The following is a 25,851-nucleotide window of genomic DNA, read 5'->3' on the forward strand; positions in this document are numbered from 1 at the left end:
GCTCAATTATCACATAAGACACTGTTTTGATTTGCGTAGTTGCGTTACCCCCAACACTGACAATAATATGTAGACAGCAAATTTCGATTTCGATTTTCGTTACCACTGTGTAGTCAAGCCTTAAGCCATACCCAAGTAGCCTAAATCGAGGTAATGCTTAATTATGCATGATTTATTCTGTTATTGAATTCGTAGGCTGGGATTACTCTCGGCAACAATTATGTTTAATGGTGCTTTTTTCAGAAGGGGCGGCAGGCAGAGTGATGTACAGTGGCAGAGCGACGCACAGTGGCTGAAAGTGGTACTAAAGCTTCAAGCAGCTTCACGCCTCGTAATGCGCGAATGAAGTGGTCATTTCAAAGCGATGCCCACTGTACCTATCAGACATGCTTCAGCAGTACACACCTTCTCGTCCTCTCAGGTCCCAGGTGAAAAACCTGTTAGTAAAACCTACTGAACTAAACATGGTGAAGCAGCTTTTAGCTGCTATGTGCCTCAGCTCTGGAACAGACTTTCGGATGACATCAAAAAGGCCCCAACTGTAGCCAGTTTTAAATCTAGACTTAAGACCAAACTGTTCTCAGATGCTTTTTGCTAACTGCGCTGAGTTACAAATTCTGAATCTGCCTGGATAATTATTCTACCTTGTCTTTTATTACTTTTTTTTACTACTTTTGCCTTTGTTTTTTTTTGCTTATTAATTATTCTTTATTTGTAAATGATTTTACCCTGTGTGTTTTATGTTTTCTTTTTATTATGATCTTTACCTTTTGAACAATTCTTTGACTATATTGCCCTTCTATGCTTTTATTTGTTATTATTGTTTTTTTTTTGTTTATGTAAAGCACATTGAATGACCTCTGTGTATGAAATGTGCTATAAATGAACTTGACTTGACTTTATTACACAAATGCATTATTTTGGACAGAGAAATATTACTATACTGCATTGTACTTCAGAAAAACAACAGTGTAGCTGGCCCATAAAAAAAGCAATTTTTTGTTAGGGACAGCTTCAGTTCAATACAAAATCAACCCTGTGGTGTTTTACCTCAAGTCTATAGGCGGGGATACACTTTAGTGTAGCATGGGGTGTGTATTTATTAGCACACATACGCACAAACGAGAGTGATAGGGCAGAAGGGGAGGGGAAGCGATAAAAATGGGATTTGGTTGTGGACACAAAGGCCTCTACCTGTGGCAGAAACATCTTTCCAGCACCGAAGAGATCACCCACGATCTTCATGCCGTTCATCAGGGGTCCTTCAATCACATGCAAAGGTCGAGGGTAGCGCAAAGAGTTAGCCCGTGCCTCTTCGGTGTCCTCAACAACATATTTATCAATACCCTGTTATAATTGAAAAAGAACATCAAATAAATATAATGCAGAATATGCATACAAAATCTAGAGTCTGGAGCACTGGGTAACTAAATCGCTGCAAACTGCATATGTATACAGCCTTATACATATGCACTGGGGAAAAAACACAGAATAACTATTATGGCTGATGTTGGAGTTGTTGATTGGATCATAAACGGCCACAGCAACGAAAAGGAATGACTGAAGAATTTATTTTTTATGTTTCCATATTTAGCAGATGCTTTTGTCCAAAGCAACTTAGAATGACATCAATTTACATTATATTGACAGTAGGAAGAACACTTTATAGTCTATCAAAGAGGCTAACAATGGCAATATTATTAACAGACTAAATATAATAATATAATATAATATAATGACATCAATAACCATAAACATATATAAACTGTCTTTAGAAGTGTTTTGAAGATCTCAAAGCTGTCAGAACAAAGAGCATTAGGTAAATCATTCCACCAATGAGAAATCGCAGAAGAGTCTGTGACCTCCTAGTGTTGATGGAAGCATAGCAGACACTCATCAGAGGACCACAGTGGGTGAGAGGGGACGTAGAGCTGGATCATAGAATTTAAAAAAAAAAAAAAGGTGCAAATCCAGTGTCAGTCTATAGGCCAGGGTGAGGGATTTGAATTTAATATTGGCTGCTATAGCAAGCCAATGAAGAGTAACTAACAGAGGAGTTATATTCGTCTTCTGATTATAGATGTGCCACTGTAACTGTATTGGTCTCACTACACAAGCAGGTAAGCCAGGTAACAATGCATTGCAATAGTCCAGCTTGGATAGAACTTTGGTACTTCGATAAGGTCTGATCTTATGAATGTTGTTATAGAATAATATCTATTTGTTGGAATTTGTTGGTGCCCGCATCAGGGACTTGCTTTTTTTTTAGTTATGTTGCTGATTGGATCATAAATGTGCACAGCAACAAAGAGGATTAAACAAAGAAGTTGTTGTAAGAGAACCCATCATGAGTGTGAAGGGGGGTGGGTCTGGGACGCCAGACACTAAAGTTGAACCTTCTGGAGGTGTCATGGGCCTCAATGCTACACTGATGAAGGAAGGTGTCTGCTTGATAACCTCAGTGAAATGCTCATGAAGGCTGCCGCTGTTTTTTGCTCATGAAGGTTGCTTTGTTGGTGATTTTGTTTCTGTTGCTTTGGTTCTTTGGTAGGGGCAGTCGTGGCCTACTGGTTAGGGCTTCGGGCTTGTAACCGGAGGGTTGCCGGTTCAATCCCCAACCAGTAGGAACGGCTGAAGTGCCCTTGAGCAGGGCACCTAACCCCTCACTGCTCCCCGAGCGCCGCTGTAGCAAGGCAGTTAATGCTTGCTTCACCTCACTGTGTGTTCATTGTGTGCTCTGTGTATTCACCAATTCACCGATGGGACAAATGCAGAGACTAAATTCCTTGTATACGCAAGTATACTTGGCCGAGAACCCTGATTTACAATTTACATTCAGGCTACTGACGGCGCATGTGGTACCGTGAAGGAGGGCCGTTACTGATCCTGCTAACAACATGTAGCGCGTTAGTGACTGCCGCCAGCCAACTGTGCATTGTTGTTGTATCCTGCATCATGCTGTGTGATGTCAAATAGGCTTGGTTGTTGATTGGCTACTGCAGGAAATCCCATACCTACACCTAAAGGAATTTAACAATTTTCATGTGTACTTCAGAAAAAGACATGGTTAATGGTTGAACTCGGATGTCTTTAGAGTTTTTATACACTATGGGGCTGAGAGAAAGTGGAATAGAGCATTATGTCCAATATTCCAATATGTGGTTTAATGCGCTGCATTTCTCACTAGTAGGTCACTTTGACACTAACAGTATGCTCCTATGTTGTGACCCTATATGATATCTGTACTGTTCCTAAACATGGATAATGTAAGGGTTGATAACACTTCTTGTTTTCTGTTTTACATCAATAACCATTTGTGTCATTGATTGTCATTGTTACTGTATGATTATCTATCCTTTGCTGTTGTTGCTGTAAACCCTAACTACTTCCTTGTCTAGTTAAAGCAGCTGATGGATCTTTAGGTGAAGTCATGCTGTCTCTCTTTTGATGGGCATCATTGTAAATAAAACTCTGTTCCTGATTTTTCCCTACCATTGGTCTGACTGGGTCTTCATTCATCTGTGGTATCAAAATTGCAAGTACAAAAAAAAAATGCATTTAACTAAGTTCAAATTCTCCCCTTCACCTAAATCTGTCATTTACACGCGATGGAGGGAGTTACGTGTTTTGGGAGGAGCAACCCCAAAATTTGGGCTTTTCTTATGTATAGAACTCTTGCGCGCATTCTGCCACTGACTTAAGCACCTTTCCAGCTTCGCGCTCCCGAAGGCTGTATTAAAGTCGAGCGCCACTATAAGGTGAAACATAAGAATATTGCTCGATGTCGGCAGTAGGCCTAGTTCTAAATACATGTACGTTACACAGAATGTTACAAGTTAACATTACAGTATCAAATTTGGTTCTTAATATACCGATACGGCTTTATGTTTTTTTACAGTGTCACAAGTTGGCATATTTCCCGACATTACCTTATCCATGAGGCTACATTATTAATAGGGAAAACTCTGTTATAATCAACCACTTTGGATATTGGAGCTTACCGACTGTGCATCTTCAGTTTTAACTTGACGTGAAGTCATAATCCCATAGCCTACTTTGTTCGAATCTGTCCATTTCTTTCCAACTTGACTGAAGTCATCCATATATTTGCAGACATCTGCGCTTTTGATGAGCAGCATAGTTTATATTCCCCCGTGTCTTGACTCGTTTGTAATGGAGGCTAGTATTGTTATGTCAGTCTCTTACTGTATTCGAAACTGCAGGTGTCAGTCTACAGCTTGGTTAGCATTGATAAATTGATATTATGAGAAGAAGCTGCCATTGAAACTTTCTTTCTCAACAGTGAGTTTTTAAATGATGACTCTACACACGCCAAGCACGTCTTGACTCTTTATAAACAAACCTCAAAGCAAAAGAAAAAAATCTTTGTTAGGCTATGTGAAGACACCATTTTACTGTAGGCCATTTGCTATTCAGTTCACAATGCATACATTTTCAAAAACAAAGACTGGTTTGTGTTCTTTCTGGATTTAAATGGCATTCAGAAGGTCAATGAGAAAGTCCATGTTTCACATTTTCATATCAACCTAAATTAACAAGGTGGTGGATCAGTTTGGTTGTATTTAAAAAAATTAAAAAAAAACATTATTTTAAAAAAATCACGCCTCTTTCATAAGAGCCTCTTTCATTTCAATGTGAAAATATGTTAGCACCACTCACCTTTATCAATGCATATTCAAGTTTCTCTTCGACATTTGCCTTCCTCCACTCATCGGTTTGCACAACCTTCTTCCCTCCTTTGGCTGCGGCCTGAACAAACATGTACAGACATAGACACAATAATGTGTTTTAGTGTAAATGCAATCTAAATGTAAAAAAAGACATGCAAACTCAGGGGTGAAAAGGGTCACAAGTCTACTTAAATATCTAGATTAGATTAAGGTAAACTAGGACATGTTCAGGATATGGAAGTGGTGACAGTTTTCATTTAACAGTTGATTAGTAACATCACTCTCACAGTGAGTTTCATCGTCATCAGAAACCGTGGCTTGATATAACAATTTGGAATGCTCTGAATACACAAACAACTGCTTTCGACAGAGGCCTTTTCTCTGGAGACATTACACCAAACAAAGTGGCGTCCTACAAACTCGGCGTCCTAGCGTCCTACAAACTCAAGTGGTGAAGCAGCAAAAAGGCAGCATAGAAATAAGGTAGTTAATATAAAGCTGTCAAAATAACTGATTAATTTAAATTAATTAATTTAAGAAAAAAATAACTGATTAAAAAAAAAAAGTGCAGATTAATCGATTCCGTATGACCTTTGACCCCGATTCTAGTCAGTAAAAATTACACTTTAAAATGAAGGAGAGAGAAGAAAATGTGCTGCTTGGATCATTGATTGGAACATTTACTTTTAAAAAATGGTGGCCTGATGGTGTTGATAAAAAATAGTGTTGAAAATAAAGTCCTCTGCAATGTCTGCAGCAAGGAATTTGCATATCTCCGGAGTTCATCAACTCTATAGTCGCACATCAACACAAAGAAATAAGTGTTGACATTGAGGGGAGTATTAATTTATTTTCATTGTGTCCCCTTAGTTATATCTGTGGCCTTGTATGTAAAAAAAAACTTCTTCCCGAAGCACTTTATTTTGAATTTATTTGAATTTGAAGCCCTTTGAATTTATTTCCTCAGCATATTAGGTCATATCATAGATTATTATGGCAATTATTTGAACAGTGAAAATAATAATAAAAGAGTTTTTGAACTTTAATGTCACTAATGCTGATTATTCAATGATTCATTTGAATTTAAATATTTAAAATAAGTTCACAGCAAAAATTATATATGCGATTAATTAAGATTAATTAATCACAGAGTATGTAATTAATTAGATTATTTTTTTAATCGATTGACAGCCCTATAAAAAATACAATTTGTTCAAAGCTCAAGTGTCTTACCTGAGCATAAACGAGTAGTTTCTCTGTGGCATCTGGGTCACGGTTCCAGATGAGGTTCTCACAAAGTTCCAATAATTCCTTGTCAATGTCATCATAAACAGGCAAATTGCCTGCATTGACTATGCCCATATCCAGTCCATCCTACATACAAATGATACAAATTATACAAATCAAAACAAACCTTTAGACTGTGTCTCAAATCGCGTACTTCTGCACTTACAATACCTAATTTGAGTGTGTGAGGGCGTTCACACTGAAAATTCCAACGACACGAAGGGCACTGCGAGTCCCTGGATGGTGCACTCATAACGGTCAAAAAGCTAAGTGTGCGGAACGCTGGATACTTTTCGCCCTCAACGGATGCCATCTTGGCTATATAGCGAAAGCGGAGGGAGCGTTTTCAAACTCGTGGTAATCACGGTTGAAAAAGCTGAAGCAACAGCAGTGGAAATCACACTTTACAGAGGTACAAACAAGTTATAACATAAACTGTTCATGTTTTGACACATTATGACCACGTCTCTGTCGAATAGAGGACACCAAAAGTTAAATTTAAATGTTGCGATCATCATTTCCGTGAAGTGCACGGAGTTAGTGTTGGATATGAGACAACACTATTCTCTTAAAATGTACGCACTCCACCAGTAAGCACACAGTGCACATAGGGTGCTGCACGAAAGTGTACTCACGGAAGAACGCCAATTGAGACACAGTCTTAGACTTAAAAGATACACTAAAAACTAAGAAACTGTCAACAAGACACAAAGGCAATAGCAGTCTCCATCTCAAACAAACAGTCTAATGTAAGTTTAAGTAAAATTAATTTCTCCAAATAAAAATGCTGTGCATTGTTTATTTTATGTAATAAAACAAATAATGGCAATGCTAAAATATGCATTGCAACAGCATTCTAGTCATTTGAAGCTCATATTGATACTGAACATTTATATTGCACCCATGAACTATTTAAGTCATCTCAGCATTGCAGGAATGTGAACATGGAAAGTACCCAGTAAACATCTTTTATTTCATTTATATGTTCTTTCTTTACAATTCAAATGAGTGCTTTTGACTTCCATACATTCAGTACAATGTACACAGTATGAATGACTTTTAGCATCACATAATCTTATAATATATTCTAAAATCGAATAGATTGATTGCATTCTTGGGAAGAAAAGATAAATCCTACCAGGCAACCATTAAACTCAGAAGTTATCTTCTAGAAATATTAGAAGAGTGCCTAAAATGCATTTAATAATTTGTGGAATATGAGGGAGTGGATGTTTCACCTTGATGGCATGGTAGAGGAAGGCTCCATGCATGGCCTCTCTGATCACCTCCATTCCCCTGAAGGCGAAGGATAGGTTGGACAGTCCTCCGCTTACCCTGGCCCCAGACAAGGTCTCCTGCAGAATGAAAGGGTGAAGAGTGATCAGATCAGCTTATTCCCAGAGGCTGTGCTTTGACATAAACTTTGTCTGCACCATATGCCAGGGCAAGTTCTTATGCTATGTTTCATGTTATTAGAGAGAGAGAGAGAGAGAGAGAGAGAGAGAGAGAGAGAGAGAGAGAGAGAGAGAGAGAGAGAGAGAGAGATAGAGATAGATAGGGTAAGGTAAGGTGCTCTTTGTGAATGAGTGTCATGGTAATGGTGCAAATGAGTAAGTCAAACAGTGCAACAGTGCAAGAATAAAGTACATATCTATATATAAATAACTATATTAAGAAAGATATAAGTGTGGTCACAGTTTGGCTGTGGCATGGAGGGAGGGGTTGTGCATATGTGCTAATAAAGCACGCAAACAGTGAGGCAGAAGACAATGGTAAAGTGGCTAGTGGACAGACAGTTCAAGACAGCTGTTAAACATTTGAAATGTCCAGATAACACTACAGCACACATGGGCAACATAAGGCCCGCGGACAGGACACGACTCGCAAACTTCTTTAGTCCAGCCCGCAGCACCTTTGGGGAAAAAATGCTGTGCCACTGTGTTCTGTATGCAAGTGGCGAGTCTAAATGTAGCCTACTGATATAATCCTACAGAGAGTGCTGTCTACAATTGAAATTGTGCTAAATTACTCTTCACTTTCCGTACTGACAGGTTTAACAATAGTACAGTGCATGCAACGCAAAACAATCAGTGGCAAATAAAACAAAACTGGCAAACATATTGCGGTCTTCAAAGAATACAACTTAACAGATATTTCAATACGACACATACAAGTCATACAATAAATTTGTCTTTCTGCACAAGCGAGTTCAATGCAATGTGTTTCTTCAGCATTTGTTAACAATTTCTGTGATAAATGATCGAAATAACTGTGATACATAAGACAAATGACAACAAGTAGCGTAAATAGGCTTAAAGTCGGTGCTGCTTTTTAAAAGCTGCTTTCTAATTGCTATATTAAGGTTAACTATTTGTGCTGTAATTGAACATAACATGCATTTTAACAATACAACGCATTTTTTCTTTCAATCAGCCGTCAAATGTGTGGCCCACGGCATTTCCCATGATCTGATCGTGGTTTTTCAACTGTTATGAATTTATTTGGCTGTTTTGTTATTTGGATGGTAATTAACAAACTTACAAGAATATAATCATGTTTGCAAATGAGAAGCAACAGGCAATGTGTAATATAAGAGCACCATTGAGTATCCTAATTTAACATTCTTAAATTCTTAAAAGTTCCAGCAGCGCACTCTCTTCCGCACCAACTCCCAGCCCGCTCAATGTGATATGGGCAAAAAAACCTTTTTAAATAAGGTAGGCTATAGTGTACAGACATCACATAACAGCTGAATAATGATTCCCAGTTCAGGGGAACCCAATTGTAATGTCAGAGACAGAGGGTGCATGTTATCAGACAGATGCGTGTGACATATTTGCTGAGAGCGGTGTCTACAGAGTATAAAATTTAATTCAATGAAAGTCACTCACATGTATTTTGCATTCTTGGCAAGCTACAGGTTCATATGTGCAAAACCAACAAGAAAGCCCCATGTTTTTAACAGCCGCAAGGTAATTAGATCAGTCAAGACAGGCAGGGGGGGGCAGAATGGCACCAAACTTTACTTTCTTAAACTAAACATTAGACAAAGCTATAAAGGGAAACAAATGCTTTAACCATGCATGATGGTTTAACGTTCTGTTCATAATTGCAGAGTGAAAGTTTTGGTATATCATCATGCGGAGTGAAGTAGTAGCATTCGATGTCCATAAATGGAGAAATCCTTAAATGCATTAGATTTGAGACTTACTCATCAACACTACATTTCGTGCTTTATACCTTGATGCATCTGGTGGCCTTGATGAAGTTGATGGCATATATGCTGTGCTCCTCTATGCCTGTGCCAATGGTGAGGATGTTGGGGTCAAAGATTATGTCATTGGGATTGAAGCCTACTTTAGTGACCAGGAGATGGTAGGCCCGGCTGCAGATCTCCACTTTCCTCTCAGTCTCTGTTGCCTATGGTCAATACAGACATTGTACAAAGAAAATAATCATTTTAACGCAATAAACGTCAGAGGAATCCCAAAACTTTGAGATCAATCCTGATCTTGCTCAATCCATTACAGACAGAACTCCTTGGAGAAATGCAAGTCTAGCGTACAATATAGCATTTACAGACCTGCCCCTCTTCATCAAATGCCATGACAACAAGTGCAGCTCCATAGCGACGGACAAGGTTGGCCTTCTTTAGAAAATCAGCCTCCCCCTCCTTCAAGCTCAAGCTGTTTACAATGCACTTCCCCTGACAGCACTTTAGGCCTGCCTCGATGACCGCAAAGTTAGACGAGTCGATGCACAACGGTACCTTTAGAACCACAAGCAAAATGTGACAATCAATACTTTCACCTGACCAAGTTGCGGAAACATTTATTAAATGGAGTTAACAGTGCATGCTAACCACATTAACTCACTGGATATTTTATTACTTAGCTAACACAGACCTACTGGCAAGTCATCCATGAATGTTCCTTTAGGTGTTAGCAAAACACAGAGGGGGCCGGACATTGAACTATTTACATTTTTATTAATAAGGCACAGGTGTACCATATATTAACATTTGGAATGTTGTAACTAATAAGAAATACTCTATTGAATCTTGAAGAATCCCGAAATTTGACTGTCACAACAACTACCAAAAGACTTTTAAAAGTTTCCATCTTCTTTTGAACCCTATGTTGATATGTGTAATGTTTCCAACCTCTTCTGTGGAATATCAGCCAATTGCTTCTCCAAAGTCCTACCTTAGCAACATCAGGCTCTGAAGCAATGAGGTTACAGAAACGTGTCATGGCAACAGGACCATCCAGCATACCCTCATCCATGTTGATGTCTAGTACCTGGGCGCCCATCTCCACTTGAGCTTTAGCGATGCTCAATGCTTCCTGGGTATCATAAAACACACATCAGCTAACTAAATCAGCATTCAACAAAGCAATAAATCCTTCAAAAACTACTGTCTCACCTCATAGTCGTCGGCCTTGATGAGTTTGGCAAATTTGCGTGATCCAGCAACATTGCAGCGCTCACCAATGTTGACGAAGTTTGTATATGGACCTACACGAAAAGGCTCAAGGCCTACAAGAAAATAACATCTAAATATAATGTCTAAAATCAGAATAATTACTGTAATTGAAAGGATGCTTACCTGATAGTAATAAGTAGTCATTGAAAACATTTGGGGCAGGAACTCTGGGCTGACAATGTTGCACTCCTTCAGCGATTGCCCTTTCAAATAAAACAGAAAGAAAATCTGAGAAGTCATTTAAAACATTATAAAGACATATCGCTGAAGTTTGCAACCTGTGGAAGGTGGGTCAAAAAATGTGTCATACTGTTGGAACTACTAATGGAACACCAGAGTATAGGTCTACTTAAGTGATGGCATGTGGAATTTATTAAATGTACTGTACCTGGATTATTCATTGAAAGATCTGACTGCATTGGTAGTTGATAGAATTGTGGCTATTTATTAATGGACTCTCTTCAAGGCCGGTACCAGGACCTGACTGGGCTAATGAGCTAAAGTCCTAGACCCTCTTTCTATAGCTGTTCTGCTGGCCCATACATTCCTTTTCCTTTAGTGGAGCTATGACATAGTGGCATGATGGCTATCCCATAACGTTACAGACCTAACACTTGCCTACAGGAGTACTTTTTTCTTCAGACATTTCTGAGGGTGACCTGGGACCTCTGGTTGATTTGATATGGAATGACCAACATTTAATTCCTGAATTCATGCATTCATGAAAATTCCACTGAAGAAAATGTGAGTCAGTGTGGGTTTCCATCCACTGCTATGCCAATAAAAAATGTAATTTCTATGGGATCAAAACCCAGCTACAGACATCTATGAGAGCATGGTTACCGTATGTGAGCAGGTGTCGTTCCACAACAACCTCCAATGACGTTCACAAGCCCACCAGTGGCAAATTCCTAAACCAAACAATAAAGCAGTGCTTACGAATACAACACAACTTAACACAATACAACACAAGTGTGGAAAGACAGGAAAAGCTGGAGGAGACAGAACAATGTTTACATATTGCCATTTCAGTGACAAAAAAATAGGTTACACTTTACTTGAAGGTATCTACAGTGACATGACACATTATAAAATAAGTCATAAATGTTTGACATAACGCTTCTGTCATTAAGTGTCATTCGTTTTTCGTCATGACAAGTTAGGGTTAGTATTAGGGTTATGACAGTGTCATGTCACTCTTATGTAGATACATTCAAGTAAAGTGTTACCCAAAAAAAATCTCTAAGCAGAAAATCTTTCCAAAAAAAAAAAATCTACATAGGCCTACTGTTTAAAATGATTGGTCACATCTACAAGTAGACATGGACTTTCCTTCCTTGAAAGGATCATAAATGGCCACAGCAATGAATAGGAATGACCAAAAAAATGTATTTGTTGGTGAAAATGTGTGGAAGTAGAAATGTGTGGAATAAGTGTGGAAGGGGGTGGGTCTTGGACAACAGACATCACTGTTGAGCCTTCTGGAGGTGCTGGGGGCCTAATTCAATGAAAACAGTACACAGGGTTTAACTCTGCCTTGTTTTTAGTCCATTGGTTCATCTGGTGCGGCAGTCAAGGTAGGAGTCAGGAAGGACTCACACACAGAGCGCCAAAAATATAGACTTTCTTGAATTTATTTTCTTTTTTTTTTTATAGACATCCAGAAATGAAAATTCTGTGAAACTGGGGACCTGATATAAATGTTGTATGGTGGATTTGTATTAAGGACTCTTTGAACTATCTAAAAATGCTGTACAACAACTTTCTCATTTTTTTTTTTTTATTTCAACTCTGCAAAATATCAGCAAATTAGCCTATGGTGTTTTTAGTGTAACAGTACACCGTTTTCAGGACCCAAAATGACTGCAGTGATGACTTTTTACAATTTTCAACCAAACATTTTCGATTCTTCAGTCTGTAAGGATTCCAAAAACATATAGTTTTACAAATCCCCCCAAAAATTGAACGAACAAACTGGTCTGAACATAGTGTCCTTAACTAACTGGATGTTTTAAACACCTTTACCTTTAAATGTGCTGACGTTAACTCTGGAGTTTCATCATACCCCCCAAATGTATTGGGAAGACCTGTTCACAGTGGACACAAAGTAAACAGGCAACTTGTTTGTAAGTTTATAATTCATAATGCTCTTGGGCACTTTTAACATTCAGATATTTTCTTGTATCCTTCCCAAGATCTGTCTTGACACAATCCTGTTTGCAGGTCTGTGGAAAATTCTCCATTCAACCTCAAGGGCTTGACATACACCATCAGCTGTGAGACCTTATTGATGTATGCCTTTCCTAATTATGTCCAATGAATTAAATTGACCCTTCGCTAAGCCACGCCCGAAAACTGCCACAGGCCAATCATGGCTTAGAAACCCGTAACTAGGCACTGTGGTCTGGCAAGCTTTTCAAGTTTTTCCATGTTAACCTATGGAGACTGACGGCCTGTGGGTCATGAAGGGCACTTATTTGGATGTGTGGTGCTCTAATCCACATAAAAACACAGTGAAATAACAAGTAACACTATAGAAACATGATATAATTGGGAACACATGTCGTTCTAACTATACAAAAATGGCATATTGCATGATATTTCCATAACCGCGAGATATGTGACAAATTATGTGAGATAATTTCACTGCATTTCTTACTTCCAGTAACTATATGCATGGGACAATAAACTTCCTTGTATCCTTGTATATGTGCTCCACGATGACGGCAAGAAGTTGTTAACAGACATTCAGCAAGAGGTATATCCCATCAGCTATCTATCTAAAATAACACCTATTTGAAGTACCATTCATGATATATTGTCAAATATTGAAGTTGTGGGAAGTACATTGCTTAAACTGTATGCTTCTTTTGTCCCCCATGCCTGCTTCATTTGTCCTGACCAGGAGGGACGAATGAAACAAAAAGCACATTCAACTTCTGCTTAAGGACAAACGTAGGTTGTGCGTACGTAGGTAGGTAGGCTTGTGACAAAATATTAGCTCTCAGTGTGGTACGATGTCTTTGTAAATGACATTTCATTAAAAAAGTCCCGGTTTTCCCCCTATGTAATAGACATGCAGAGTCCCTGCAAGCTTGCCAGGTATAGCAACAGTAACTAAGGAGGGCGGGACTTAGCGAAGGGTGAATTAGGCACATGTGGACACAAGTTCAAGAGCAATCTCAAGGACCATTGTAAAAGTACGATGCACCAAAGCAAGCGTCCTAAAGTATTTTGTGTAGATTGATGAGAAAAAGTAATATTTGAATACACTTTAAAATTAGTCAAAATAGTATAAAACTTGGAAAACTTGAGAGGGTATCAAACCCCCAAGTAGATTGAGATCAAGCACTTAAAATTACTTGAATGGATTCAAACACAACCCATCTTATGGTGCACATGTAAAGACAAGTTGTGGAAGTTTTTACAACCTAATAAAGGTCTTAAAAAACACTATAAAAACAATAAAAAGGATCACTGATTAATAAGCAAACAATTTGTATAAGGTAGGGACAGAGTGTGCCAAACACATAAACACAAAACAAATGACAATACCAATTTATTTGTAACTTCTAAAAAGAACAGCAGGCAATCTATACCCGAAGGTAGTGCAAGAACAGTCGGTCAGTCTATGGAATACAATTACCTGCATTTGGATAACAAATGATGAAAGATGTAGTGCTTTTCCCAATGGCTTCAATAAAAGGCCTCATTTCAGCAGCTCCAAGTGCACAGTTTAAACCAATACTGAAAGACAGATGGGGCACATATTGAGACAGAAATGTTGAAGCAAATTTATCCCTACCCAAGACTACGTGCACGAAAGGCTTTTCTTGTACGCTAATGTATTTCCGGTGGAGCTTTAACGGTGTTGTAATAACATCTTCTGTTATATTCTGCATCTTACGTCTTCACTCTGACACTGAATATCCTGCTTGCCCAATAATAAAAATTTTAACACATGCATAAATCCTTCTTTATTCTAACATGCGGATTCCCTAGTGCAACACCCAATCAAGTCAGTGTAGACACTAATTACATTAACAATAGCAGCAGGTTCAAACACACCTGGCACATAGTCAGTTTCTTTTAACACTAGACATTGGCCATATTTAAATATTTCATTTATGGCATGAGAGTAAAACCCTCTTCCTTGGAATTCTGTTAGCTACCTATACTCACCACATAGGTTTTGCATGAGAAACACTTATGACAAAGGCCTCTCCTGTCTGGCCTGATAAAGTACGGCCACTCTTATCCACAATAGTCCCAGAGATCTTTAACAGAAACAGTGATAACAGCGTCAAATAGATGAAATGAAGTACCCATCATCAGCATTTGGTCAAATGCTAAACTTGCTCAAATGTAAATGCAACATCAATTCAAAACACAAGCCATATGCTTACAAATAATGGTCTTCGCTCATAGCACTCCTCAAAAAGTTTGTCAATTGCAAACAGAGCTGCCTAAAAAGTGAGAGAATGTAATATGTTAAAATGCAATGTGTTATATAAGCATAATCACAATACACTTGCTATATGGCATTCTTTACCTTTGCATTAGCTGTATCAAAGACAGTCTCAACTAGCAAGATATCTACTCCACCATCCAACAGCCCTCTGGCCTGTTCAGTGTATGCTTCCACAAGCTCATCAAAGGCTATGGAAATACAAAAAGGTTTCTCCATTAAAATATACAAAATGAATCATGATATGTAATTATAAAGCAACATATGCAAAAGATCACATCCTATCCAGTTATCAGAGGTACAGTCAGCGATTTCAAATTGTGTCACATTTTCTTTCTTTATTATTTACATTTCTTAGCAGACGCTTTTGTCCAAAACAACATACAGTACATTATATCTTATATGCTTATAGACCCCCATGGGTCTGCTTTAAGCTGCCTGTCCATAACTTGGCCTACGTTGTCCCAAATTGTCTCATTCTTTTTCCAATGGGCTGCATGTGGTGAGCTTATCCAACAGGTCTATGGGTCAATTTACACTGAACTTACACTTTAAGTATTCCCAGAGAAAATGTTTCGTTTTTTACAGTGTACTCATGGGATGGGCAGCTAGTAGATTGTGAGATGTTCACTGAATGTGACAAAAAATGTTATGGGCTTGAAATCGTGTACGACCGCTGACTGCACCTTTATGTGGGGATCAAAAGTTCTGTTTACATACAACTCACACATATGGTGACTAGTCAGCTGAATAGTAAAGCATCTGTGCTATTGGTATTATCTTTAATGTGCTGTGCTATCATCATTAACAAGGAACAATTTGTATCCTCTTGGCATGAGTGAGATACTAATATAATATGAGACTTGTACAAACAATGTTTCAATTGTGGCATTTTGTGCTAGAAAATGCACTATATAAATAAGTGTTCACTTACTTTAAGGATGCAAAATATTGTCTAATCAATCATTATCAACAAAATCCCAGACCCCTAATGAGGCCGGAGTTCAATTTTCACCACTGTACTATTTACTGTATTTACCAGTGCACTATGGAAATAAACATTCACTTGCATACACTTACATCTAATAAAAATGAATATAATCTTATAGTCCAGATTAATTTACATTTTTCATTGCAAATTTAACCTAAATTCATATGAAAGCATGAAGATAGCAGTTCTCACAGACATTCCTGTAATCCGGCCTCTCCACAGATGGAGACACAGACAGAGTTCTGTTGGTGGGGCCCATAGCTCCTGCCACATACCTTTTGGTACCTGAGAAGAAACATAATAATCTAAGACAAAATGCTAGGCATCACCATGCTAGGCAGTACACATGATGTTTAACAGACTGACCTGTTTCAGCAGTGACATCATCTGCTGCCCTCCTGGCCACCTCTGCAGATGCTTTGTTAAGGCGATATGCCTAAAGAAAATGTGTCCACATTTCACAACAACATTTTTTTGGTAACACTTTAGTTTAGGGGACACATGTTATGAATTAATACGTAACTAGTATGTGTATGTGTACGTGCTCGACAAGGTCTGTATTAAGCATCATTGCACATTTATTAGGTCTATATCGAACACTTTCTTATTTTTAATCAATAGGTCATTTATGTTTGGTAAATCCTTAATAACCAAATGTGGTCTTGATGAAAGGCGACTGGTAGTATGGATCAAAATAAAGTTTATAGAGTCCTAACACACTGTTTGAATATGTGTACTGATATTGACAATATGAATACTTATTGACAAAATAGTAACATATTAAGAATATGTATTAGAAGGCTATAATAATTAGTTGATATGTGTTGGAAGAAAGTAGTTCTACAAACAAGACAAATTTTAGCGATTAAAACATTTAAATTGTAACAGGAAATGAACACAACGCAAGTGGCAACAGTGGAATAAGTGGGATAATGGAATCCACGGTGGTTTGTTCACAGAAGTTAATGCACTTACTGTACGAGCTTTGCGTCGGGGCCGTTTTACAACCTTGACCGTGCATTAACTTCTGTGAACAGACCACCGTGTCGTCCATTATCCCTTACATATAACCTTATATAATAAATAGGATCTTTATAATACAATATACAATAACCTTAGATCAAGACCAACTAGCTGCTTATTAAGGATTTACCAAGGATAAATCACCTATTCAGTAAGAATAAGAAATTGCTGAATAAATACCTAATACATGTGTAAGGCACTTAAAGGAATGTTCCGGAGCAAAAACAACCTACAGACAGCTACACATATATACTACCAGAGAGGGTTAAAGCGGAGTGAGAGGCGCAAATGTTTTTCCGCGTTCGATTATTGCGAGGGGGGGGGGGAATCCCCCTTTATGCAGACCAGAGTAAACCCTCGCTGCACTAATGTTAATGGAGACTTGTGGAATTTTACCAATAAATTGGTCATTATGTCTTTCTGGATTTGTTGAGGTTTTTTTGGAAAATGCCACCATAATCTGTAAGTGTTTGGGATTATTAAAAGTGTAATTCTTTAGCGTTCGGATTTGTAATAAAATAACTTAATATCAGACCATGCTGCTGCCAGTTACTGTCCTGTTGTTAGCATGCTAGCTAGCCTCTTAGCTAAGGTAACATTTTAAACGGAGAAGTGTAATTTCTTTGAAATGACAACTAGCTGAATAACATTACTGAAATTAGTTAAAGTGGATAGTTTATGCTCAAGTGAATTTGCAACAGTATATTAAGTTTAAGCGAAGTCCTTCAACTACTAGTCACTAGTATTGCCATAGCTACTCCCGTCCACTTGTATAGCATTTTAAGCTAGCGTTAGCTAGCTAGCTAGCTCGGTTCACATGACTAATTAAATTATTCATATCATGTCCTAAAGAATGATTCATTGGTATCATACATGATTATAGACAATAATACTGTGAACACAATTATGTTTATCTGTTCTTATTGCTTATTAAGAGAGAAAGTTTATTTAGTGACGTACGGTGACACTCCCACTTATGCAGACCGGAACTGTCCCGTTTTGCTCCCATAGTAACGAATTACATTGCTCTATCTTGCTAGTAATCAAGGATCTTTGATACTACACAAATTACCATTTCTCTAAAAAATAAAATTAAGCCTGTTTACACAATCACTTTCTAGATAGAACTATGGCCTTAGGTTTTAACATACCTAGGTTTACCTTTTGTTAAACAGTTACTTTGTTTTTCTAGTGACTATAACAGACACAATTTGTGGTACAAGCCCATAGTCAAGAACAATTCAATGATGCCCCACAGTCCTTACCAAATTCTCTAGGCCGTAGTCTGCTTGTGCAATGCTTGTGCTGCTGAATGTGTTTGTTTCAATTATGTCTGCTCCAGAAAGCAGATACTCCTGTTGATGAATAAAGAAAAAAAGTGTATAAGTGTCAAATCCAGGGGCACACTAACAATGAAAATACAACCAGGTGGTCCAAAACAAAAACATATTCCACCAAACTCATATATCATTGTGAGGAGCAAAACTATAAGGTTACATGTTGGTTAGCATTATGTAAATGGTGGTATATCATACATGGAATTAATTTTGGTTGAACAAACTATACCAATTAGGCTATGGTGCAACTGTCTCTCCATTTTACAATACCTTGTGTATAGAGCAGATTACGTCTGGCTGGGTGATGCTCAGAAGATCATTATTCCCCTTCAGGCTTTTCAAATGCTCCTTGAACTCTTGGCCCCTGAAATCTTCCTCCTCCAGATTTCTCTGCTGAATCATTGTGCCCATGCCACCATCTAGGATCATAATCCTCTTCTGAAGAAGCCCTCTGAGTTCATCCTCGAGACAGGACTTGACAGACTCTGAAAAATGCACTTGTCATGTCAAACGGATATGTTCTGTGTGAGACCTGAATTGTTCTTCCATTATGCTAACCTATGATCCAATTGATCTTGACCCAAAATGTACACATCATCTGTTCTCAGGCCACGTCTACACGAAAACGACGGCTATAGTTTTTCTTACCGTTTTCACACCTTTAACAACCTCTTTGAAAAACATCTTGCATCCTCACGAAGAGGATGAAAACGGGCAAAAGCACTGTAGTGCATATGCCAGGCAGGTAAATGTCGCCGTGGTGGTGCAGATGCTTCAGAATCCACTATTTTATAGAATGTAGAAAACTGTAAAACTAATAAAGTTATTTTTTATGGTTTGTGAAGGGTGCAGTCCAGTCCTTTATTTGGTGAACACAGGTGCAAATAATATCCTTTACTTACAGTACTTTGGTTATAATCTGCGATTCACTTTAGTTGTTGGCCATCATCGCAAGTGCATAGGCTACTAAACGCTAGTACAGTGGGCAGTGCTTCGACTTGGCCAGCTTCCCTCCCAAGATCGCCAGCGGCTGATCACCCGACATCCACGACTTTAATTTGTATTTTTCCAGTGGCACGCTGCAACAACCGGCAGAGGTCTCAAGTGAGCAGGGTGTCTCGTAAAAAGAAATGGAGCTGGAAAACCCTACACAGACTTCACTACAGACTTTAGCAGACTGGTTTAGACATAATTTAATAGCCAGAAATATGCCTGCCCTGCCCTAATAAAGAAATATTTGGTTAACGGCGAGTGAATCCCGTTTGCAGCCGTAGAAGAAATGCAGGACAAATGAAACATTCTGGTTTTCTCCGAGTGCAACGATGATAGACAGACATCATTTGGACAAAATATAGAGCGTATTAACCTCCGTTGCTCAGCCAAATGCCTTCCTGTTATGTCCTGTCATCACGGAGTTACAGGCGATAAACTATTTTTGATTGTCACAAGTTTACTTCATTAGCGTTTATTTCGTTGATTATTAAAGAGTGTTTTTCATTTAAAGGCTTGACTTCGTGCTTATTCAGAAGAGCATTTAGTGCTCTCCCCAATCCCAGACGTTCACATTGCATGTTTGTTTGTAATGGATGCAACCGCGAGATCGCTTGTCATTGGCGCCGATACCGTGGGTGCTCCGTCTCTCGGGCACCCACTGAAAACATCGAGCACCCATGTGCCAGCTTACAGTCCCGGCTAAATTTACATTCATTTAAAATCAAACATCGCAGTTTATGTTAAATTCAGCATCTCTCATAATGTGATTGGATATGTTGCTGTCAATTCCCTACTTCATATACTAACCACCAATGAGAGCGTCTCTCGTATGAAAATTCCTGACACTTCCCACCTGAAGAATTAACATGAAGGCTTTGTCGGGTCTTCAGCCCCCAATGTTTAAAATGTATATAGCCCTGAATATCATTTTAAAAGTAGTCTGACAAAGCTTATTGTTTTGTCACACAGCTAAACACTGGTACCTCATGGAACGTCTATAACACAGCCTAGGTGGTCGAGAACTCACGCAAATCTAGCCTACAACACGCAGACAGCTTTATGCGCTGGCGAGAGAGCGTATGATTGTTGCCTTCTGATCGTATCTTGCCAATTCACTGAACTGCATTAGGTGACACGAATGGTATTGCCTTCATCTTATAACTCCTTGTCTGAGCGACTACCAGGCCTATGGTTTTTAAAAGTCAGATGACAATGACATTCAAAGTCAGATGACAAAGACATTCAAAATTAAAAAATGTTTATTGACTTGAAAAATACACTAATTTTTGCAAACTCCCTTCATTCAACCCTTGAAGACATCGCGGTCTGGTGCGCTATGTAGATCGTTTCTCGTACCATTTAATTTCTCAGAATTTAGGTCTACTAGGCCTACAATAACGTCATCACCAAATACCACTTTTATTTTTAGTTGATCAACCACAAAGAGTAGCATAGGACTACTGTGCACAGTGCACTGACGACTGTAGCAGCCCAAGGTAACAGTTGTTGTAGATGAGAGGCAACCCCTTGTTTCAGATAGCCTGGACAACATGTTACCTGGGTGTTGCCTACGTTATTAATTAATGGTAGCCTACAATAGTTAATTGATTCGCGTAACATATTAGTTGGCTCAAAGAGTAGGGATTTAGGATGGAGAGAGTCAAGCGTGTGTTGATTTTGCGGGATCGAATCCAGTTTAATGCTAGTTTTCAAAACATATATTTTTTACATGTTTTTTGTCCGAGTGGCTGTAATGTAGCCGAGCGCTCATGGCGTTTGAAAAGCGACTTCAAACCGCCTAAAACGACTTGTTTGTGAATGTCTGACAACTGCTGCAGCGCATGCACGCGCAAGGAAACCAGTAGGTGGAGAAACCAGAAGGCACACAACACAGGAACGATTTTAAGGCTATTTCGCATAGGCTACTCAATGGTGCTATTTTACACGCATTATAGCGACCCCCACTCACCAGGGTTAGGTGGAAGGTGTTAATAGACGATTGGCGTAGCCTACAGTGGACTAGGGCTGTCAAAATTGCTCAAAAATGACGTTCAAATATCCCCTCTAAAATAAACACATGTATTCGAATATCTAGGCTATATTATTTGCGCATTATGTCAGTGACGCGCATCATGTCATCTGTTTTTAACTTTTTGTATGGTTATTGCTTGACAGGGGGGGATCCCAAGCAGCTTTCAGCCATAAGGCATTTCCTAATTCACCCGACACTGATATTCAAAATGTTGAAATTATTTCGGCATAGCCTATAAGCAGTTTAATGAAATGTAATGTTAGTTGTAAATAAACGGGCTACTTGGTGAGGCTTGGCCTCACAGATGCGCTCGTGCCTTAAATGGCTATACAAATCTTCACGATAGGCCTATTAACTGACCGTCCGATTCACGTTGGCTGGGGGGCAGGGGATCAGACATTTGTTCCCAAGGGTCTATGAATTGTTAATCCGGCCCTGCCCCCAACGAACGCAACTTTCCAGCTCTGAGACAGCTGAAAAGAAGTCTAGAGGACTCCTAACTCACTAAGACCTACTTGCTGTAGGCTGCGCAAACCACAGGCTTTTTTTTGGGCAAGCCTGCACTCCTCCTACCCCCCCCGCTACCACAGCTGTGGATAGTGTGGCATGCTCACGTTTTATGTCTCCTTCTTGCAAACTAGGCCTATAGCCCAATCATTTACGTCTTCAAAAAATAACAACTTGCCAGATATGCCTTCATATCTTTGGGCTTCATTCAGCATTTTGTTCTTCCACTGGAAATGACTCTTCTACATTTGCTGCCTGCTGCATCCTTTCTGTTTGTATTGTTTAGAAAATGTTTGACGTCTTGAGTTAATGCATTAAACATTGTTTGCTGGTAACCAGCCACAAATAGCCTACAGATTCTTGTGTGCGTTACATTCTCTATTCTCTCCAAAATGTGCCCGTTCTATAGGCTGGCCAAGGGCGTAATTCTCATGGCATAAAGCAGATGTATTTGTTTATTGTACAGAAAAATAAAATAACCTGTCAAGCAGTCAATTGACTACATTGCAGGTTAATAAGTAGGGCAAATTACTTAAACCAAAAAACGTGGGTCATAGTTGTCTAAGCCTCTGCTGTGAGGCCAAACCCATGAACAAAGACACATTGATATCTCGATAGTTTTTCTCGATAGCTCACAGCCGAACGAGTCATAGCACTGAAGGGAGAGGCAACTGGCATGTTATCTCCCCACGGGCCAATGGATGTACAAGTTTTCTCCTGTGCCTACGATATTTAATCCAGTGTTTTGTCAAGTTGCAAAATGCTATTCGTTTTAATTTTTTATGATAGTATGAAGTACTTTTGTATAGGGTACTATCTTAATTGCTTTATACTCAATACTTGACCAATGGCTATTGCATCTGTCTATTGAAAGTGAGAATGTGGCATGTGATCTACTGTGTAGGCTTCATAAAATAAAATAAACATATTGCTAATGGCCTACAAGCTGATCTGGGGTGCGTTTCCCGTACTATGGAGGTTAGCTTTTTACTAACAGGATGCATCGTTCAACTAACCAACATGTAAGTTACGACCATGATAGTTTCCAAACTTCAGTAGTCTGGACTAAGGTGGTTAATGACATTTAGTAGCACGCGTGAGCGGGCACCTGCACATACTTCTGTGGCGCGTTGCGTTAAGGCCGACAGATGACAGCCGCCCGTTGCACAGCAGTTACCAGTCCCCTGTCCAAGAGTTCGAATCTGGGTTAAGATTTTGACAACAATATTGACATTGTTGTTTACCTAAGTTTATCTTTTGTGCAGATCATATTATCAAAATCAGAATCAGCCTTTTATTATTATTATTTATCAGCCTTTATTATTATCTGCAGGTGAGTGACTTTTACTTACGTGCACATGGCTGCAAATTGACTTTTCATTTATGTATTTTCTGCCTTGGGCATTTTAAAATATGGATGTATGGTGGTTAGAAGTGTAAATATCAACTAGAAACCTAAATATATTTATAATTATTAATTTGCAAACAAATAACTGGCGTCAGTGACGTCTTTGACATGAAGAAACTATGCTTCTACTAGCATTCTACCACAGGTCGAGAGGTGTAGTTGTAACTAGACTGCATTTCCGGCGGGAACTGCGAAAGTGTGCTTGCCCTGGTCCAGTCACCAACGTGAGCAGACAGTGACATACGCTATGCTGAACCTGGCTTGATCCAAGCATTCTAACAGTGCCTTTCAGTGTTGGAGCAGTAGCAATACCTCAAAAGCTCTATTCAACTATTGCCTTGCGGGGTGAATGCGGTTTGTTGGATTTTACCTGTGGCCTGCCTTCGAATTTAGCTTCTATGACTAAAATCAAATCAATAAAATAAAACAACAGCAGTGATTGGCTGCAAAAATAAATAATGTCACGCATCTTGCACCTCTCAAACTGGGCTATCAGGTAACCTAGACAAATAATTGAAATTATGAAATAGGACTAAGGCATTAAAATGCTGCTTGTTTGTCAGGATACTTTTCATTGATTTATTTTAATATATTCCATCCCCTAATTCTGTTTTACTGGTTTATTTGACAAATAATCTATATGGATTTGCTCTATAAAGACCTTATGTCTGTTTGGGATTGTTTTGAGAGCCTATTGATGCATCTCAGAATAAAGGAATGTCCACAACATTAGTGATGTTTGTTGTGTGTTTGTGTTTGTGAATGTATTTTACTTAACTCATTGAATGTAGCTGGATACTCATGAACGCGTTATTTTAGCAACACCGTATTTTGTGTGGCCCATAACGACCCAGTGGATCATGAAAACGTGCTAAAAAAAATTCACATTCCTTGCTTGTTGTTGGTACATTTTAATCCCATTCAGATTGCCACTTATCTGTGATGTAAGAGTTCAGTATAGGTTTAAGGTCTGGGGCAGGGATTTGACATTCTCTGACTTCTTCATTGAGGGCTTGCTTGGCAGCACTGTCCGCTTTCTCATTTCCCCTCAGACAAACATGGCCTGGGACCCAGCAAAAAACTACACTCAAGTTCTGGTTCTTTAGACGTTCTAGTTGATCAAGCTCAGCTTTGGTTGTACTTTTTGCGTGACATTAAAGCCTACTGGAAAGATTTTTAATTGCAATTTAATTGAATGCAATTTACTTTTACGATTAAATAAAACTAATTTATCCCTCTCACCCATAGTTTTCTATTTATTCACAAATGTACCTACTGTAAATACATTTATACATAGTTATTCTACTGATCTTCATACTATTCATCCTGCACATAGACTTATTCTTACTACTCTTATACTGTTGTTTCTGCACTACAATGACACTGTTTCCACACTGCACATGGCTGTATGTTATGTACATATCTGTTATATATTTGTCATATGGTATATCCATATTTATTTTGTTTTATTATATTCTGTTAATACACTGCATATATCTCTATATTATTATTTCTACCATTATAATGTTACTGCTACATCTACATACATTATTCTACTTATTGTATGAGATAACTGCTAATACACTGCACATATTTATATTTAATTTACATTACTCTAAACCACCTTCTGTAAATCAACTGTATACTACTGTCTACATTGCACTATATTTCTTGACCTGTCTCTGTATATTTCATCACCTTTCTATACTTTGCATCACAGTGCATGCATACTGTAGCTACATGAATCACAGCTAAGATCCTTGGTTGCTATGAAGGCCAGTCGTTCTAAATGGATGGTCGCTATGGCCAAAGGCCAGTTATCTCTGCTGTTGTCAAGCGGGCATATCCTAACCTTATCTTATTTGAAACATTGTTTGTGAACATTACTAATTAATCTGTCACCATATGCCTATACCAACGCTTGCAAAGGGAGATCTTTTAATTTGATTCACAATGAAACGTACATTTAATGTACATGAAACAATGAGTAGGCTAGTTTTGGTTGTTGTTGGTGGTGTTACCCAAATGCCACCACAAAACATTGTTTGTGAATCGGTCTTATTAGAGCCCTCGCTTAGCGGTCACAGACTCAGGCGCTACTTTTAGGTCTAAAATGCTTCCTGAATTACTCTTAGTAAAAAAAAAATATAGAGTCCTAAAGTTACGGTGGTGACGGTTATTCTGAAAGTACAAGCATCTCATCAAATGACCATGGCATTACGCTAAGCAACATCAATCCCATAGCTAGCTTCTAGCCACACAACAAATGAATGATGTTAAATCTCCGCTTAGCATTCTAATAACAGAAGGGGCACATTTATGTGGACCACTACAACATGACTCATTATGTCTGTAACTCTATAAAACACTTACTTAAAGGAAGCACACCATCCAGCACATACACATGGAAACCGATATTTTAGGTACTGAGAAACTCAAAACGTGTCTCTCTGAAGCTCTGTTCTAGAATCTTTGCTCTGAAGGATGTGTTTCTAGGCAACATCAAATAAACAAAATGAGTCTTTTCAAGGTATTAAAGGTGTACGTGTGATTACGAATGGATGTGTGTGGTTTGCAATTAGAATAAACAAGAAATAACATTTCCAATAATTTCCCATGATAAATTAC

The 25,851-nt window shown here is 38.6% G+C and overlaps 1 protein-coding gene across 2 annotated transcripts in view; it reads right to left on the bottom strand.

Moving 5' to 3' along the window:
• Positions 1-25,851, bottom strand: part of mtr (5-methyltetrahydrofolate-homocysteine methyltransferase) — a 53,962-nt gene that overhangs the window by 15,424 nt on the left and 12,687 nt on the right. For both annotated transcript variants that reach the window (XR_007192393.1, XM_048233592.1), the window contains exons 2-20: positions 18,554-18,768; positions 18,212-18,301; positions 16,290-16,359; positions 16,116-16,208; positions 15,017-15,123; positions 14,871-14,930; positions 14,647-14,741; positions 14,111-14,211; positions 12,490-12,551; positions 11,308-11,375; positions 10,588-10,667; positions 10,405-10,517; positions 10,184-10,324; positions 9,562-9,747; positions 9,219-9,398; positions 7,217-7,333; positions 5,925-6,065; positions 4,681-4,770; positions 1,195-1,347 (exon numbers count right to left, since the gene is read on the bottom strand). Coding sequence is in view for 1 of the 2 variants with exons in the window: in XM_048233592.1 (XP_048089549.1) it covers positions 1,195-1,347; positions 4,681-4,770; positions 5,925-6,065; positions 7,217-7,333; positions 9,219-9,398; positions 9,562-9,747; positions 10,184-10,324; positions 10,405-10,517; positions 10,588-10,667; positions 11,308-11,375; positions 12,490-12,551; positions 14,111-14,211; positions 14,647-14,741; positions 14,871-14,930; positions 15,017-15,123; positions 16,116-16,208; positions 16,290-16,359; positions 18,212-18,301; positions 18,554-18,768 (2,162 nt within the window). In the remaining variant the exon portion in view is untranslated. The remainder of the gene's footprint in view (positions 1-1,194; positions 1,348-4,680; positions 4,771-5,924; positions 6,066-7,216; positions 7,334-9,218; positions 9,399-9,561; positions 9,748-10,183; positions 10,325-10,404; positions 10,518-10,587; positions 10,668-11,307; positions 11,376-12,489; positions 12,552-14,110; positions 14,212-14,646; positions 14,742-14,870; positions 14,931-15,016; positions 15,124-16,115; positions 16,209-16,289; positions 16,360-18,211; positions 18,302-18,553; positions 18,769-25,851) is intronic.

The sequence above is a fragment of the Alosa alosa genome, chromosome 22, assembly GCF_017589495.1.
Source record: "Alosa alosa isolate M-15738 ecotype Scorff River chromosome 22, AALO_Geno_1.1, whole genome shotgun sequence".
NCBI lineage: Eukaryota > Metazoa > Chordata > Actinopteri > Clupeiformes > Clupeidae > Alosa > Alosa alosa.